Source organism: Chiloscyllium punctatum, chromosome 19 (assembly GCF_047496795.1).
Source record: "Chiloscyllium punctatum isolate Juve2018m chromosome 19, sChiPun1.3, whole genome shotgun sequence".
Taxonomy (NCBI): domain Eukaryota; kingdom Metazoa; phylum Chordata; class Chondrichthyes; order Orectolobiformes; family Hemiscylliidae; genus Chiloscyllium; species Chiloscyllium punctatum.
Window position 1 is genome coordinate 84474330 of NC_092757.1, and position 18870 is coordinate 84493199.

Here is an 18870-nt window from a genome sequence, read left to right on the forward strand (position 1 = left end):
CCATCCAGGCAGAAGTGGGTACTGCAGATGCTGCAGAAGATTAGAGTCAAAATTATGCCTGATGAAACATCGATTTTCTTGCTCTTTGGATGCTGCCTGACCTGTATTTTTGCGGTACCCATCCAGGCAATGGGGCGTATTCCATCACACTCCTCACTTGTGCCTTGTAGATGGTGGATAGACTTTGGGGTATTGCTGCAAAAAGATGCATTTTGTTGAAGTGTTTTTTAAAATTGTGCTCATCACATCACTTAGCAAGAATATCAATTGAAGGTTGAATCTAGCATGGATATTGAGAGAGCACTGTGCTGGTTGGATTGTCAGTAAACTCTGGCAAGGGTGGTGTTATGAAGAATGGACCAGTTTATGATGATTGTCAGCTAACTATCAGGCTTGGTTTACATTTTAAACCAGGGAAGTTGATTGGTGTTTGTCATTAATAGGATACAGCTGTTAAGCAAAACAGATGTTCTGCTTATCTTGTAAATGAGTAAATTTTTTGCGTGAATTTCATTGCCAGTCTTGTCAGGTATATTGACCAAATGATCTGGAGAGCTAATCATAAAAATCGATATTATTGACCATAAGCAGTCAGCCTGGTTTTACAAAATGCGTGACAGTGTCCAAACTTAGATGTGATTGCTTCAACTTTGAATTGTTAGTTGGGCTCACAGTGAGATGCATTTGGTGTACAGGAAGCTGTATATCTTAAAACACCGGGCCCGTTCTTTGCAGACATTATACACAGACCATATTGCAACAGTAGATGACAGCAGTTCAGTGATTTCAAGGCAGTACCTTGTCCAATCAGAGTCAATGTAACTGCTTTAAAATTTAAATAAAGCAAGGCAGTAGGTTCATTCATCATTAACTGCTCTATTCTACATGGCAATGCTCTATCAAAACATTCTACTTTCATACCGTGCAAATATTAGTTTTCCACTTAAATGATATTATTGTGAATTATCCTGATGAGTTCAAGATGAAAAGTCTCTCTCAGCAGTACTTGATTACTATATAATCAAACAACTAATTAATTGAATTTAAATTTTTCTAACTGTTGTGATTAAGTTTATACTTAGCTGTAAAGAAATAGTCTGGCCCTTTGGATTACAAGTAACATTCAAATTACATAACAGTAGCTTGACTGCTGTTCTGCTGTGGCCCAGGGTGAAAATCCATGCTGCCTTACTCTGTAAAGACTTGTAAGTGCATAAACTTTAAACAAGCATGAAAGGGAATGTTAGAAAAATGGCTGTCTGCTAAGAAATAGTGGGCGGCCCGGTGGCACAGTGGTTAGCACTGCTGCCTCACCGTGCCGGAGACCCGGGTTCAATTCCCGCCTCAGGCGACTGACTGTGTGGAGTTTGCACGTTCTCCCCGTGTCTGCGTGGGTTTCCTCCGGGTGCTCCGGTTTCCTCCCACAGTACAAAGATGTGCAGGTTAGGTGAATTGGCCATGCTAAATTGCCCGTAGTGTTAGGTAAGGGGTAGATGTAGGGGTATGGGTGGGTTACGCTTCGGCGGGGCGGTGTGGACTTGTTGGGCCGAAGGGCCTGTTTCCACACTGTAAGTAATCTAATCTTAAAAAAAAAATGACAAACAGCTATTAAAAGCAGAGCCCTTTTATAATGCGTTAGCTTCTTAAGAGGGTGATTAAAAAGGTGTGGAAATTTAAGCAGAAAAGTGGGTTTAAGTCAGGTGACTTAGTGAAAAACCAGGGCACAAATTTCCTTGAGTTAAGTCATCCTGATTATGTGCTGGAAAAATGCTCTAGTCCTCTGAAGGAAAGCAACCCAGACAGATTCTCAGTCCCATGTGCACTTTTTTTTAAATCACAAAGCAACCTGATAGAGGCTTTAAAAATTGTGAGTGGCATGGATAGGGTAAATAATCAAGGTATTTTCCCTGGGGTGGGGGAGTCCAGAACTAGAGGGCATAGGTTTAGGGTGAGAGGGGAAAGATTATAAAAGGGACCAAAGGGGCAATGTTTTCAGACAGAGTGGTACGTGTATGGAGTGAGCTGCCAGAGGAAGTAGTGGAGGCTAGTACAATTGCAACATTTTAAAGGCATCTGAATGGGTATATGAATAGGAAGTGTTTGGAGGGTTATGAGCCAGGTGCTGGCAGGTGGGACGAGATTGGGTTGGGATATCTGGTCGGCATGGCCTAGTTGGACCGAAGGGTCTGTTTCCATGCTGTACATCTCTATGACTCTAAAACTGTTTTATTGAAATAAATTAAACTGACTGACTGACATTTGTTTACAATGAATATTTATATCCCATTTATGAAAAAGTTGGTGAGATTTGAAGGTAAATGGATATGATTTTATTGCAGTTGCATAAACGCAGCTACTGGATGACCAAGGTTGACAAATGAGCATCCAAGGCTATTTGTCACTTAGGAATGATAGATTAAAAAGGAAAAGGAAGAAGAATAGTACACTGACTGAGGGATCTTGGATCAAAAGATTAAGTATCAGTTTGGTGCAATGAAGAAACAGTAAGGCAGAAACAATATGCTTGATAGGATAAGAATAGAGCAATGTTAGGCACAGTATATATCAGGAAATTAGAGCAACACATAATATTGTTAATATCATTTTTTTAAAAATCAGTTTGCAGATGGACGGGTGAAACCTGATGACCAGTAATACTGCAAAGAATGAATTCTTGGAGTCCAAGCTGGTTTTCTGCAGGAAGTGTTTTAAAAAATCAACTTGGAGCCAGGCTATTTTAGATTTAGTATGATGTCAAAAGAAAGGACTAATTAGTAATCTTGTTATGGAACATTTGAGCAAGAGTGCCCATAACGTAACAGTTTTGTTTTAAGTTTAAATGTGATATATAAGCAGATTCCAGGTTGTGAATAGGGTTCTGTTCTGGAGTCAAATTGTAAGTTGATTTGTAAGTAAGTCCGAACACGGGACAATATAAAGGAGTTGTTGGTAAGTGCAGGAAATATTTGTATGTTAGGTATTTAACATTGTGTCCCTGTATAGAATTGCATTAGTAGATTGGATGTTCATAAATTGAGGACCCCATATAAAGTGCTTGGTCTACAACAGATATACATTCCCTTGAGGCACAAACACTTGAGGGGAAAGGTGAATCAACTGTGACTAATGAAAGATGTTGAAGATTAAATTATAGAATCCCTACAGTGTGGAAACAGGCCCTTTGGCACAGCAAGTCCATACCGATCCTCCAAAGAGCATCCCACCCAAACCCATCCCCAACCCTATGACTCTTTATTGCCCCCTGACTAATGCACTTAACCTACAAATCCCTGAACACTATGGAAATTTAGCATGTCCGATTCACCTAACCTGCACATCTTTGGATTGTGGGAGGAAATAGGAACACCTGGAGGAAACCCACGCAGACACTGGGAAAATGTGCAAACTCCACACAGACAGTTACCCGAGGCTGGAATCGAACCAGAGTCCCTGGAGCTGTGAGGCAGCAGTGCTGATCACTGAGCCACTGTGCTGCACCTTGCATGAGATCTGAGGAAGTGACTTGTAAGGATGCCAGCAAAAACCTGAGGACTGGAGCAATTTAAAACCCACCAAAGGAGGACAAAGAAACATAATGGGCAAAGAGAATACGCATAGAGACCAATGAGAGAGATAAAGGTGGCCTTGTCAGGTATTTGAAAAGGGAAAGATTAATAAGGATGAGTATGGGACTTTAACATGTGGAGACAGCATGTTTATTGTGGCGAATCAAAATGGTGAAGAAGCTAAATGATTATTTTGCATCTGTCTTCACAGAAGAAGACTCGAACAATCTCTGGGAAATTCTAGGCAAGCAGAGGACTTGTCTATCTGAAGAGCTAAAAGAAATTAGTATGAGTAAAGAGGTTAAACTTGAAAAATTAACTGGGTTAAGGATTTATTAATTTCCTGGACTAGATGAGCTTTATCCCCAAAATGTTGAATAAAGTAACAGTTAAGGTAGATGCATTAATGGTTATCTTTTGTCATTCTAGAGATTCTGGCAAGGTTGCTGGAAGTTAGCAAATGTAACTCCCATTGTTTAAAAGGAAGTCTTACAGATCTGTTGCAGGGAAAATGTTAGAATATACTATAAAGGATGTAATTGGACATTCAGAAAAAAATAGTAAACTTTGGGAAGATTCAACATGGATTTAGAAAATGAAAATTATGTTTGACAAGCCTGTTGGAATATTCTTGAGGATGTGCCTTGTCATATAGTTAAAAAATCCTAGAGTATTTAAGTTTTCAGAAGTCAATTAATGTCCCGTGTAGGAAGTTAGTCACTAAAATAAGTGGGTGAATTGCGTGTATACAAGTATGGATTAAGAACGGGTCAACAAACAGAAATGAGAGTATGGATAAATGAATCACTCTCAGGATGGCAGGCTGTCACTAGGGGGGTATGTGGTGAAAGCTCACTTAAGTTTGTAAATTGGAGGAGAAATGAATTTTAGTTTTCATATCTCTGAAGGTGTGACTTCTTTTGAAAATGATCAGTCATCTTGAACAGAGTTAAAACCACAATGGTTTGCAAGCACCATTGCACCCCAGCCAAAAAAACAAGTTTGCCGAAACAGAAACAAACATTGCTGGAAAAGCTTAGTTCTGGCAGCATCTATGGAGCAAAACCAGTGTTAAAGTTTTGGATTGAGTGACCCTTCCTCAGATGTTTGCTGACTTGGTTTAACAACCTAAAGAGAAAAAGAGTCAGATGCCCAATCAGCCGAGCTGATGTTAGTAGTTTCCACAATTGGGTATGGCTGGTAAAGAGTCTTGAGTTGTTTAGGAGAAATCTCCAGAAGCAGAAAGCTGTTCACTTGTCAGAGAGGAAGACATCCTTGGAGGCTATTGAGGACATGAGTTTGAGGGACCATGTTCATTTGTAATAAAGAGCTCCATAAGCAGCTTATGTTTGAAAGATCAGTTGTAGAGATAATAATTGAATAGCAATGAATGAGTACACAGAAATTTGCCGGAAAGGCCACCAATTACAGCAGTAACAGCTCAGCAAGGAACTTTGCCATGAAGACAGATACTGACCTTTCACTGGGGTGTGTGTGTCTGTCAGGTTATAATCAGGATAAAATGATTGAACCTATCTTTCTGATGTTGGTAATGAGTTTTGTTTTAAATAATCTTTTTAGATTGTGATTAGAGTACATGTTTTTTCTTTCCGTGGGGTAAACCTTTTCATCTTGTTTTAATTGAATACGTTGGCAGCTATGTTTGAATATACAGTACTCAGTGACTGACCTCCAGGCTTTCAAAAAATAAAAACAAAAATTATGGTCACTCAAGGTGGATCTTTCCCTATGAAATAAAAGCAAGGAGGTGTGTATGCTGGAAATCTGAGAGAAAAAGACATTGCTGCAGCAATTCAACTAGTCTAGCAGTATTCTGAACGTGAATCATTGGAACTGAAACGTTAACTGTGTTTATCTCTCTTCAGATGCTACCAGACCTGAGTTTCTTCAGCAATTTGTTTTTGGCTATGGTATCTGAGTTGTCTCATTTTTATCATCAGTTGGGATCATAACAGGGACTGTAGCCAGGTGCACCACTGTTCTCTCATTTCATAAATTATTTGGTTGTTGGGTCCAATTATGCTATTTCATAATATGACAGATGGAATGCAATATGAATAAGTGTGAGGCTGTCCATTTTGGTAGAATCATGGATTGGAAAAGAATCATAGAATCCCTACACTGCAGAAAGAGGCCATTTGGGCGATTTGAGTCTGCACCAACCCTCCAATGAGCATCTGATCCTGGTCCAGTGCCTCCACCCTAACCCCCTAACCCTGCATTTACCTTAGCTAACACACTCAGCCTGCACAACCTTGGCCACTACAGGGCAATTTTAATGTGGCTGATTCACATAGTCTGCATATCTTAGGAGGAAACTGGAGCACCCTTGCAGAAAAACATCCAGGACAGAATATTCCATAAATAATAAGTGGTCAGAAAAAGTGGTGTCTGATGATGTGGGTGTCCTTGATCAGGACTGACTGAAAGTTACCATCTTGTACATTGTCCTTCATCACAAGAGGATTTGAGTGAAAAAGTCAACATATCTTGTTGCAGTTGTATAGAACCTTAGTGAGATTGCAGCAAGAGAATTGTGTGCAGCTTTGATTTCATTAGCTAAAGGATACATTGCCATAGTGGGAGCGCGAAGGAGGTTCACAAGAAAGTAGGTTTCTCTTTGAAGAGAAGACAAGACTGGGCCCGTTTCCTTCAGAATTTCAAAAAAAATAGAATAATCTCATTGAGACTTAGAAAATTCGGACTGGATAAATATGGATGTGGTTTTCCCTGGTTGATGAGTCAAGAATTGGGATCATAACCTTCAAGGAAAGAGTAAGCTGCGTTAAGACCTGTATGGAGGAATTTCTTAATTCTGAGAGTGGTGAATCTTTGGAATTCCCTACCCCAGACAGCTGTGAAAACTCAATCATGGAGCACGTTCAAGATTGAATGGTCATGATTTCATTGAATGGTGGAGCTTGATGTGCTGAATGGCTCACTCCTGTCTTTATCTCCTAATGATTTTATAGTAGATTGCCCTGTCTGGAAACAGCTCCAAACTGTATAATAAAGACAGGTGCCTTTTACTGCTTTGAAGACTATATACAGCTTAGTAATAATGAAGCATCTTGATTTAGCAGTTTTTAAAACACTTTTATACATGAAGTCTCCAAATGACACTCAATGGAGAAATTGCTCATATATTCTGTGTATTGGTTTAATTTTTAAATTGAGTATTTGTGCATATATATTTACTAGTCAAGGTATTTATCAAAACAGTGTGGCATGGCATTTTGCTTAGAAGTGCACACAAAGCTAGCTGTAAAAGTTGATCTGACCTAATTCTTAACACTATCGGTGCAAAAGCTTAGGTGACTTACTATGTCATCATTGTATTTTATTTTGAGATTGAAAATAGTTGGCAAGATAATTGACTGACAGTTTAAGTCTGGATAGTCTCACATGTCAACTGCTTTTTTTGTACTTGTGTGGAATAAACATGTATCCTCACTGATTTTTGCTTCCCCCTCACAACCCTCCCTTCATCCATTGCCTCTTTCATTCCCTCCCTTTCTGCATTCCTATCCAGTGTCTTCACTCTGAGAAGAAGCTCAGGTGAAGATAGATGAGTAAGTCAGTGAGTAAGATATACTGAGGGGTGGAGAGATGGAAATGGCAAACTGGAAAGCAGGGAAGGAAAAAGTCAAAAGAGGGAGCTGGCACCTGAGAGGGTCAGCAGAGTGAGGCAGCATGAGGAAGGGTCGAATATAACAGCTTCACACTGCTGTGCCAGATAGCTCTGTTTCTTGCTTCTCAGATGTTGCTAGACCTATTTACGGACCAATTCCAGCATATTTTAGTTTACATCAGCGACTGCATTATTTTACTTTTATTGTTATTACTGTTTGAATTGTAAACTTTATTATTTTCCACCTTTTGAAATTAATTCAATGCAATGAACAGTAATTGATCTTTTCATTTTACCTCACACAGATTCAAGACTGGACAGATCAATGGTGATTTGCTCATTTATCATGTGCTACTAACTCTGAAGCCATATTATGCCAAGCCATATGAAATTGTTGTGGACCTTACCCATGCAGGACCTAGCAATCGCTTCAAAACAGATTTCCTCTCTAAATGGTTTGTGGTTTTTCCTGGAGCTGCCTACGAGAATGTGGCTGCCGTCTATATTTACAACTGTAACTCTTGGGTCAGAGAATATACAAAATATCATGAGCGGCTTCTAACTGGACTTAAGGGAAGCAAAAAGCTGATCTTCGTTGACTCACCTGGGAAACTTGTGGAACATATTGAACCAGACCACCAGAAGCTACCTGCTGCCACTCTCGCTCTGGACGAGGACCTGAAAGTATTTCACAATGCTCTAAAGTTGGCTCATAAGGACACAAAAGTCTCCATCAAGGTAGGAAGTTTTTCTTTCAAAATTCTAATATCTGCTTTAGTAGGATTTAGCCCAGTGTGTCTAAATTCATGGTCTTGTGCTCAGATTGCAGAAATTTGCCACATATTGCTAGATTATTTTGTGGGATGTGGGAGTCCATTGGCATAGCCATCTGTTACTCATTCCTAATTGAGAAGTTATTAGTGAGCCATCACCCTGAACTACTCCCACAATGGGAATTCCGGATTTTTGACTCAGCAACGATGAAACTACAGTATTATAGTTCCAAGTCTGTGCAGGTAGATAGGATAGTGAAGAAGGCATTTGGTATGCTTTCCTTTATTGGTCAGAGTATTAGTACAGGAGTTGGGAGGTCATGCACAGACATTGGTTTGGCCACTATTGGGATATTGCATGCAATTCTGGTCTCCTTCCTATAGGAAGATGTTGTGAAACTTGAAAGGGTTCAGAAAAGATTTACAAGGATGTTGCCAGGGTTGGAGGATTTGAGCTATAGGGAGAGGCTGAACAGGCTGGGGCTGTTTTCCCTGGAGTGTCGGAGGCTGAGGGGTGACCTTATAGTGGTTTATAAAATCATGAGGGGCATGGATAGGGTAAATAGGCAAAGTGTTTTCCCTGGGATCAGGGAGTCCAGAACTAGAGGGCATAGGTTTAGGGTGAGAGGGGAAAGATATAAAAGAGACGTACAGGGCACTTTTTCACACAAGCCAGTACATTTATGGAATGAGCTGCCAGAGGATGTGGTGGAGGCTGGTACAATTGCAACATATAGGAGGCATTTGGATGGTTATATGAATAGGTATGGTTTGGAGGGATATGGGCCAGGTGCTGGCAGGTGGGACTAGATTGGGTTGGGATATCTGGTTGGCATGGATGGGTTGGACCAAAGGGTCTGTTTCCGTGCTGTTCATCTCTATGACTCTCTGACTCTATGACTGGCTTGGAAAGAAAAATGCAGGTGTCTGCCGACTTGACCTCTCCTAGCTAGAGGTAAAATGAGTTTAGAAAGGGGTTTGGATGTTGTGGACTGGACTTGGTGCTGCATTTATTCAGTATTCCATCACTGTCCTGTTGTGTCTTGTAAATAGTGCACGTTGTTTGAGAGCTCAAGAGGTTCACAGCTGTTCTGTTTAAGTCGAGCAGAGAGTTTGTGGAAAACCCAGAAGTTAAATGCCAATGATATATTTATCAAATATGGAGAGAACTATTAATTGTTACACTTCAGTTAGGTATTCTTTCTATTTTAACAGAGAGGACCACTTTAAGAAAATCTCTCCTTTTAAAATTAATTATCATCTTTTCAGTTATTGTCCTTCCCTAATGGAAGGATCTTGATGTCCTTGGATAATAACATTAGATTGCCTATTTGTGGGAGTGTAATGTAGCTAAGTAGAATATAGAAATCTGGAATATGGAAGCAAATCAATGAAAATCAAACTTGCTTTATGTAGAATAAAAGCAGAAAAATAGTTAAAGTTTCAATTGATTAAACTAATTTCCAAGTTAGAAATTTGTCTCCAAGTACGATTTCAGGATCTGAATTAATGATCTCAATTAACACACCACTAAATAGTGGATGAATTGTTCAATTGAGATTCCATATGCCTTTACAGATGGATATTAAGTTTCCATAATGCTGCTCAAAGCAGTTTGGACAAGACTAATCCTCAATAACAAATGTGTTGCATTTTTGAATCTTGCTTGCATATGTAACTGGTGTACTATCTCTACCACAGAAGTCCAGGTTATGCTGCTCGAAAAATAGATTATAATGTTGTGATGTGATTCTGTCCACTGGTTCCAAAGGTTACGGGTCGGGTCTTTATTTGAAGAGGTAGCATTGTGGAAAATGGCAATATTGAATTAAATCAATTGTTTTTTTTGAGAAAAAGGTTATCATAGAATTGTGTCAGTGCAGGAGGCGGCTGTTTGACTAGTCACATCTGTGCTGGCTTTCTGCAAAAAGAAATCAGCTCATCCTACTGTGCTCTGCTATCTAATTTTCCTCAGTGCCCTATATTTTCCTCCTCCATTTGCTTCTCCAATTTAGCTAATTATTCTTTGAAATTAATGATTTAGTCTGCCTCATTATTGAATCACCCCTTTGTTTTACCTCATTGTCTGACCTGCTTCCAAGTTTTTTCAAATGCAATTTTCCCTTAACAAGACTATGCTGGTTTTCCTTGCTTAATCCACATTTGGAGAAAATGAGGACTGCAGATGCTGGAGATTGGAGCTGAAAATGTGTTGCTGGAAAAGCGCAGCAGGTCAGGCAGCATCCAAAGAGCAGAAGAATCGACGTTTTGGGCATGAGCCCTTCCACACTTAATCCACTTAATCCACACTTAAAGTGCTTAATCCACACTTGACCAAGTGATAGTCTAGGACAAATTTACAATCATTTCCTCAGGCTTTCCCATCACTAAGGTGAAGTTGATTGGCCTACAGTCACTGCTTTTTCCATGCATCCTTTTTTGAAGAAGGATTAACATTTTCAATAAGTCAGTTACTGGAGAATTGGAAGATGCTTCTTTAGTTTCCTGCCTTGATTCCCTCACTATTGTTGAATTTGTTCCAGCTGATCCTGAAGACTTAGTGATTTCTCAGTCCCTAATGCCATTAACTTCTAGGGTCCCCTTCACATAAACTTTACATCTTTGTTTTAAAACTAAAACAGGTAAAAGTGCTTATTTGGTCTCACCACCATACCTTCTGCTTTCATGCATAGATGTCCTTTTTTGATCTTTATTGGTCCACCCTTTATTACTTCTCTTTTACTATTTGTAAGTCTGCTGGACATTGAGTTACCTTTGTATTAGCTGCTAGTTATCTCTCATTCTATTTCTCTTATTTCCCTTTTCAGTTCCTCTCTGAACTGTTTACTACTTGGAACTTCCTCTATTTAGCCTAGCTAATGTATTATCAGTTTGACATCTGCCATACGCCTTTTTTGCTTCATCTTTGTCTCATCATGCAGTTAGCTCTGGTTTTGCTTGCTATGCCTTTTCCACTCATGGGAATGTACCCTGGCTGTATCTATCTATGTACCTTCCATCGCCTCTTTAAAGGCAGCACATTGGCAGGCAAAGCTGCAAGAGAAGAGTCTTTTGATTCCAGTTTTCCTGAACCAAAATTTGTTATCAACTCTGAAGTATTTTTACTCCAAGTTTTTATTTTCTCAGAACAGCCCTAAACATTATGATGCTGTGATCACTGTTCCTTAAATGTTCCCCTACTGATACTTGACAACTCATCTGTTTGACATATCGCAATCCCCAGAACTTGATCAGGTAACATCAGCTTCCTTGGGTTTGAAATGTACTAATCAAGATGATGCTCTTTCTGCCTAGAGGTAGGAGCACTGCTCCTAGCCTACTGCAACTAATATTCCCATGTGATCTCCCTTTCAAGTACGAATCAGGTCTGAGTCTGCATAGCTTCCAAGGTCAAACTAGATCAGTTTTTTTCAGGCTAGGATGGCTGTACGCACCATTTCTAGTGCATGGTAATGGTTCGGGCTTAAGCAGCATCTTCCTTGGTAAAGACCGAAAATACTAATTTTGCACTTAATCCATGACCTTCACATGTATGTGAGGAATGAGGTTCTCCATTATAACCATTCTGAGATTCTTTCTGTAATTTCCAAGCAAGTTCATTCCCCAGTGTATGCCCCTCAAATTGGTGGTATTAATAGATTCAATGCTACCTCTGCTGCTTTTATTCTTTATCTGACTTATGTGAATACTTTGCATCCAGGAATGTTTCATTCCCACTCCTTTCCTTTTTGACTACACATTTCTGTTATTCCCTTTAGTTACTTGTACCTGAGGCTCAGAAACCTCCACAGATCTGAGTGTCCACTACAGCACTTTGTCAAGCACAGATGTCACTTGAAACAGTCTTGTCTGGGAGTTGACTATCATATTTAACTGAGAGAGGAAAGATTTTTCCCTCACCCCCTGTTACTATTTGTGTTTATAATGATAAAGCGATTTTTGGTAAAAAGCTGGCTTCCAAGCTTTTTGTAACAATTGAGAAGTAATACTGGTGACCATAAATAATTTGAAAACATTGTATTGTTTGTAATCCTTTGATTTTTTTTTATCTGCATCTATTCTCCCTTAAATTAGGTGGGATCCACAGCAGTTCAGGTAACATCGGCAGAACGGACACGGGTTCTTGGCCAGTCTGTGTTTCTGAATGATATTTACTATGCTTCAGAAATTGAGGAAATATGCCTTGTGGATGAAAGTCAGTTCACATTAACTATTGCCAATCAAGGTACACCACTAACATTCATGCACCAAGAATGTGAGGCAATAGTGCAATCTATTATCCACATAAGGACACGTTGGGAATTATCACAACCAGACTCTATTCCACAGCACACTAAAATACGACCAAAGGATGTTCCAGGAACTCTGCTGAACATCGCACTTCTGAATCTTGGGAGCTCAGATCCAAGCTTACGGTATGTTTGTTTTGCTCCTCATGTTTCATCTTTTTAGCACTACTAAGTGACAGAAAATTCTAAGATAGTATCTTGAATTTGACATTAAATTTTTAGGTATAGTATTCCATTCTGAAATAGCTCATTTTCATCGACTAAGCAGCCTTCAGGATCATCTGCATGAAGCTGTGATGAAGGGATAACTTGGTTGAGAACTGGTGCATAAGTCACAATCTTGACTGGAAATGAAAATTTGAAGAGTAGTTCTCTGTCATTCCTCCTCTCCAGTTCCCATGTCTTGTAATTGTCCTTAAGAGAAGATCAAACAACAATGTTCAGTGCTGCACGAAGCCTACCCAGCCTGCAGTTTTCTGTTCTGACAAATTGGTATCTTCATAATTAGTCAAACCAGTGTACCCCACCCATGTCTCTGTTGTGTGGATCAGGAAATTGATTTATTTCTGGTCTGCCCACAGGAGAATCTAGCCATTGTAGCCTCAACCTTGCAGCCTGCTCATCTCTCAGGACCTAAGCTGAATAGTTCCAATCAGAAAAGTTGGCATAAGTATCTGAGTTAATTTTGCTATACCAAAATTTACATGCATTTTTTAATGTTGTGAGGTTGCTATGCTCCACTTAAGTGAAATTGGAAGTGAGTTCTGATGGGGAGGCAAGAGTTGGCAAATTTTACCAAGAAAATACAGAGGCTTTGAGTATTGTCACCTTCAGCTTCCTGTCTCCTGAACAATCTCTTTCAGAGCCCCATCAACAGGGATTATAAACCCATCAGCAATCCCACTTATATTGCTTGCCGAATTTATTCCCAACTAGGAAGAAAAAAAAGCAAATAATCAAAATTTAATATCAATATTATAAAAAATGAAGAAATAGTAACTGAAAGAACAAAATGAAATAGAAACTATATTTTGTGCTTGATTTAGCAAACTTGATCGCAAATAACATGCTTTCCCATGGCACAGAAGTAACTTATTGATGTGCTTTCACTTTATGTATAAGGTCCATGTCAGGATTAAGATCTGTAAATGCATGGCACCAATTTCAAAAAGTTCAAAGTAGCTGGGTTAAATCCAGAGGTGCAGTTGAGACTGAGAATGCACTGTCACTCTAGTCCTACTTTTAATGGATTGCAATATCAAATAAAAATACTTTTGCCATTGTCAAAATGAGGAATTAAACACTTCAAATATCTCAGATTTTCAGTAGAAAGATATATGAACCACATTTCTTCAATAAGTACAAATATTAGTTTAATATCAAAACAAAACTTATTCACTAAAGATTCAATCATTGGTTAACGCATGTAATCAGTAATAACGGAGTATAAATGTTGATCCCTCTAAATATCCACAAAGCTCTCTCTTTCCCCCCCCCCCACACACACTTAATCTTCAGGGAAAGAGAGAATAAAGATTTCACTGCAGAAATTGGCTTTCTGAAAATCAAAATATTTTGCAAATGTGTTTTTCCTTGAAAGCAAAAGGCTGGAGTGTAGGAATTTGATGCTCTGAATTTCTAGCATGTGTGGTTAAGACACTAATTGTGAGTATTTGTGTCTGACACCTTGCAGACACGGCTGCTCAGCAAGTACAATCTTGATGTTTTTCAATTGTCCTTGCAAATGACCAAATAGGTTTGACTGCAATCTCCACAAGAGGGTTTCTTTGCCGAAATGGGAAACATGAGCTGGGCAGGTCGTTCACTGCAGGCTCTCCTCCAACTCTGCTAATTTTTGGTAGGCTTTTGTCTAACTAAAACAAGAATTTCCAAACCAATCACTATTCAAAAACATGTTTCAGCAGGGTCTAAAACACAAATGATTAGCACTTGTCATTCATCTGTGATCTTCAGGGAAATTTGTTTTTTCAAAAATCTTCAACGTCCACAATAAGCTTTCAATGGCCTCTTTTAAAGTTACCACTTCAGATACGTCCACAAAAATTGAAGTTAATTGTTTTTTTTCCAGAAGTCTTGAAACTCTTCAGTAATATTAAATAAAAAAGAAGTTTGATTTAATTCCACCCTTTGGGCTTCTGAAGAATAATATCGTTGTTTATCTTTATTTTCAAATGTGTCTTTCTGTTGTATCAGGATTAACAGGAAATGCCCTACCTTGTTATTTGCCAGTATCTGTTTCTAGATTAACTAAATCTACTTGTGGTATCAGAACAAAATGGCAAGTAGGAGTAGACTGTTGTACTTTTCCATCAATGGTGCATCTTCTTGTGAAATAACCAACACAAAATAGTACTGTCGACCCCAAAATTTAACTATTTCAACATTTTAATGTGAATAAATATTAATTTAATCAAAATGAATGGTGTTCACATTGGAAGAAAAGCACTTGTCCCTTCATCTCCCATAATTGCGATTATGCAGCATGTTTGATATGGACACAGAGAGGAGGTGGTGCTTCATTGTAAAATGAAATGCAAGGTTTGTCTGATTATCCAGGGGCATGCTATTTTAATGATTGTTTGATTGTTTTATGCTGGATGTTTTCATTCCCATGATTCATTTCCAGTACAAAATTAGCATCAAGGCAAATGATTGACACAAATGCTGTTGCTGTCTTCAAACTGTGCCCTAGAAGCGTTGTTCACATAGGTTTGTTAAGAAGTGGAAAATGTTGTATTAGTACTTTGTTTTAAAAAAAATATTTTTGGTGACCATCATAGTTTGGGGAAAATTAGCTTCACAGAATCTTTTGGAACCGAGAAAGGAAGTAATCAGAGATGTTTTTCAATTGTCTTTGACTAAGATCCTAGCTAATTGATCCTTACTCAGAGGTTGAAGGACAATCTCCCTTGTGAGCTGCACGACCCAAATAACAAATAATTCCTAATCAACTGTAACCTTTTACCTCTAGAATTAAAGTTTCATCAACTCTCAACTGCTGAAACAGTTACTATCTTCAGTATTACAGTGAACTCTTTTTGTTGAGGTTAAAAACTGGAGGTTGTAATGCTGGGTCATTACAGTCCTTGAGTGGATATTGAACAACCCATGGTCATCTTGTTGAAACAAAGCAGACAAGGTGCTTGATATCATGGTTGATGTTTCTCTAACAGCCATTTCAGTCAGAATCTTCACTTCATTATAAAGCAAATTAATCTATCTTCATTTTGAAAGAAATGACATGTGCAAGTAAAGATCTTTAACAGTTTCAATTTCCAGGTTGTCCTGTGGAACTTTTGTACTGTATTCAACTAAATAAGTAAATATATTCTTAGATCTTTCAAACATTACCATTTAAAAAAAAATATGCAACCAGACTTGATGATAATTGTGTAGAATAATGGCATTAATTTCTACTGTTCTGGAGGTTTTTAAAATTTGTTCATGGGATATGGAAGGTCCAGGGTAGCATTTATTTCTCATCCCTAATCATCCTCAAGAAAATACCAGTTTTGCAAGCCTCGTCTGGCAGAACTACTCCTCGCTGCTCAGCCAGCTTAAACAGCAGTGGTGCTACAGCATAGTAAAGAACTAATGTACCAGACGACAGCAGTGGTAACGCAGGAGGTTTACTTTCCCATGTGACCTGATGCCGGTAGACTGCATTGAGGACCTCCATGTCAACTCCCTCCCGACTGTATACCGCTGTTAAGGCTGTCCAGCAGTGCGATAGGACCTGTCCAGGGCTAGTGATAATATCTAATTCAATGTGGTATTGAGATGAGCTGCCTTCTTGAGCTCCTGCACCCTGAGAGGTAAGTATGAGCTTAATGCTGTTCAGAAGGGAGTTACCAAGATTTTAATCAATTGATTACATTTTTTAAGTCTCTGTTGTGTAGTTTGGACAATGACCTTGTAGGTGCTTTAAAAAGAAAAAAGTAATCCTTACCCCCAAGAGAGGCAGTCGTGGGTATGTTACAGCCTGTAAAATAGTTACTTGTCTACAATGTATGTAGTTTAAAATGAGAATTTATTCTAGTTCTAACATATTTACAGTTCTTATCTCCTTGTCCTGAACAGATTTTCAGTGCATACCTTAACAACATGATTCACATCTTTCTATATAGCTGTCCACATCATCCCACCCAGTCAGACTTTTTCACATAGTGAATACCTGTATGTTTCTGAGTACAGTGCAGCAAGTTTCCTCTGAGGATGCTTTTAGAAGGAATCTGCAGTGTCAACCAGTGAGAAGAGGAGAACGAAGAGAGCTCACAATGAATTAGACAATGTGGAGAAGCCCGCGCAACCTTTGTTTAGCTTCAAATGAAGTGTGTGTCTTTGACTGAAGTTAGCTTCCATTAGAAATGGTGGTTCCCAACTGTTTCAAAGAGATCAAATATTATTTTTATAAAAATCTTTTTCACAACTTCCACTTTCTATTCCTCTATGATTTTTTAATTTTACATTTAATTATTTTTGCATACCCATAGGTCTGCTGCCTATAATCTCCTGTGTGCCTTAACATGTACCTTCAATCTGAAGATTGAGGGTCAGTTGCTGGAGACATCTGGACTGTGCATCCCAGCAAACAACACATTATTCATTGTCTCCATCAGTAAAACCTTGGCAGCAAATGAGCCTCACCTGACACTGGAATTCCTTGAAGAATGCATCTCAGGATTCAGCAAATCCAGTAAGCAAACTTTTGTTTGAAACATGACTTTGGAAGCATGGAGATTGGTACATGGGACTTTTTATTTTTTGTTACCCCCCCCCCCCCCACCCTTAGGAATCTTTCAGAGACATGTGCAAGGGCTAGACTTTGGTTTTCAGGAGCTCCTTTTTTATTTTACTAACTCACCTATTAGATGATGTAGTTTACATTGTATTACCTCCTGTATTTGTGTTTTCTTTTGTGGTTTTCTTATCTAAGGTGAAATAGCACAAGTACCAAAGATTGTATCTGTCAAGTTTTCAACCTGGAAAGAGGCCATTTGGCCCATCTTGTAAATTTTGGTTATCAAACATCCATCTGTTTTAGTCCATTAGTCCGTTTCTCAATAGTTGATCTATCGCCTTGTCTTTTATAGCATGTCAAGTGATCATCTGAACATTTCATAAATACGATGGTTCTGCCTCCCTTTCAGGGTGTAAATGTTAATTTCTTAACTCTGAACCTAATTGCGAACAATTTCTAATCTGTGCTCATGTTACTTTCTCACAAAAACCTGGAAAATTCTGCCCTATTTTTCCTCAAGTACGAAGTCTGATTTTGGAGAGATAATGACTGCAAGGACCCTCCACAGTCTAACATACTTTCAGCTCCCACTTAGGTAGCACTTCATTTGGTAGTACAGCTCTTGAATATTCTCCAAATGACTGTCAGAGTAATTAGTTGGGATGTGAAAGTATATTAACTTGTGGAAGTTGCTTGAAACTGTTACTTGGTCAGAATCCTCCTTAATTCTTGCAGAAAAGTAGGATAGGTTTTTTCCAAATTTTTGTCCATCAGGAAGTCATATGAGCAGAGATTAGAAATTGTTTGCAATTAGGTTGAGTTGAAGAAATTAACAATATTTGAGGGAAATATGGTACATTTTTCCGCATCTTTGTCCATGGGAAAGTAGCACAAGTACTGAAATTAGAATTGATCAAGATATTTTATTGATCTATAATAAATGAATCTCCGTACTTTGTATCCAAACTGGCATCTTGAAAGAATATTCTGAACTGACACAGTTTACTTGAATTGAAATTTAGAAACTGAAATGTGCTAGCTTTGTAATTAATGTGGCTATAAAAGCGAGTCTGACTCCTCAAAACCTGTCTATCATCTACAAGGGGCAACTCAGGAGTGTGATGGGATAGTCTCATTTTGCCTGGATGAGTGCAGCAGCAACACATGAAGCTTGACACCATCCAGGCCAAAGCAGCCTGCTTGATTAGCACCGTATGTACAGTGTTCACTCCCTCCATTGTCAACATACCATAGCAGCCATATGTACTATCTACATGATGTGCTGCTGAAATTCACCAAGGGTCCTCGGACAGCACCTCCCAAACACACGCCATCTTGGAAGGACATGAGCGGCAGGTAAATGGGAACACCACCAGCTGCAAGTTTTCCTCCAAGCCAGTTATCCTAACTTGTAACTATATGTCTATTCCTTTCATGAAATGGGCTCAAAATCCTGAAACTCCTTCCCACATGGCACTGTTGGTGTCTCTTCAGCAAATGGATTGCAGTGATTCAAGAAGGTCGCTCACTACCAGGGAATGGGCAGTAAATGCTGGCCTAACCAGTGATGCCCTCATTGTTGAAATGCATGAATGAACAAAGCAAAAGTAGATGAACTAGAACAGAAGTTTCCAAGTGGAAATGTGGATTTCCAGTTAGTCCAGCTAATTGTGAATTGAACGATATCCAAGAATTTTCTCAGGTGAAATATCCAAGAAATTTTATATGTTCAGCTGCATAAAACCGTACACATAATCAGACCTCTTCTCCTCCCCCACCCAAAAATGTAATCCTCCATTTTTTCTCG

At 38.9% G+C, this 18870-nt stretch overlaps 1 protein-coding gene across 1 annotated transcript in view; it reads left to right on the plus strand.

Annotated features, from left to right (window-relative positions):
• The window catches only part of nf1a (neurofibromin 1a), a 324748-nt gene that overhangs the window by 246824 nt on the left and 59054 nt on the right, over window positions 1-18870 (plus strand). The window contains exons 37-39 of the mRNA XM_072589187.1: window positions 7524-7956; window positions 12087-12427; window positions 16816-17018. Coding sequence (XP_072445288.1) covers window positions 7524-7956; window positions 12087-12427; window positions 16816-17018 — 977 coding nt within the window. The remainder of the gene's footprint in view (window positions 1-7523; window positions 7957-12086; window positions 12428-16815; window positions 17019-18870) is intronic.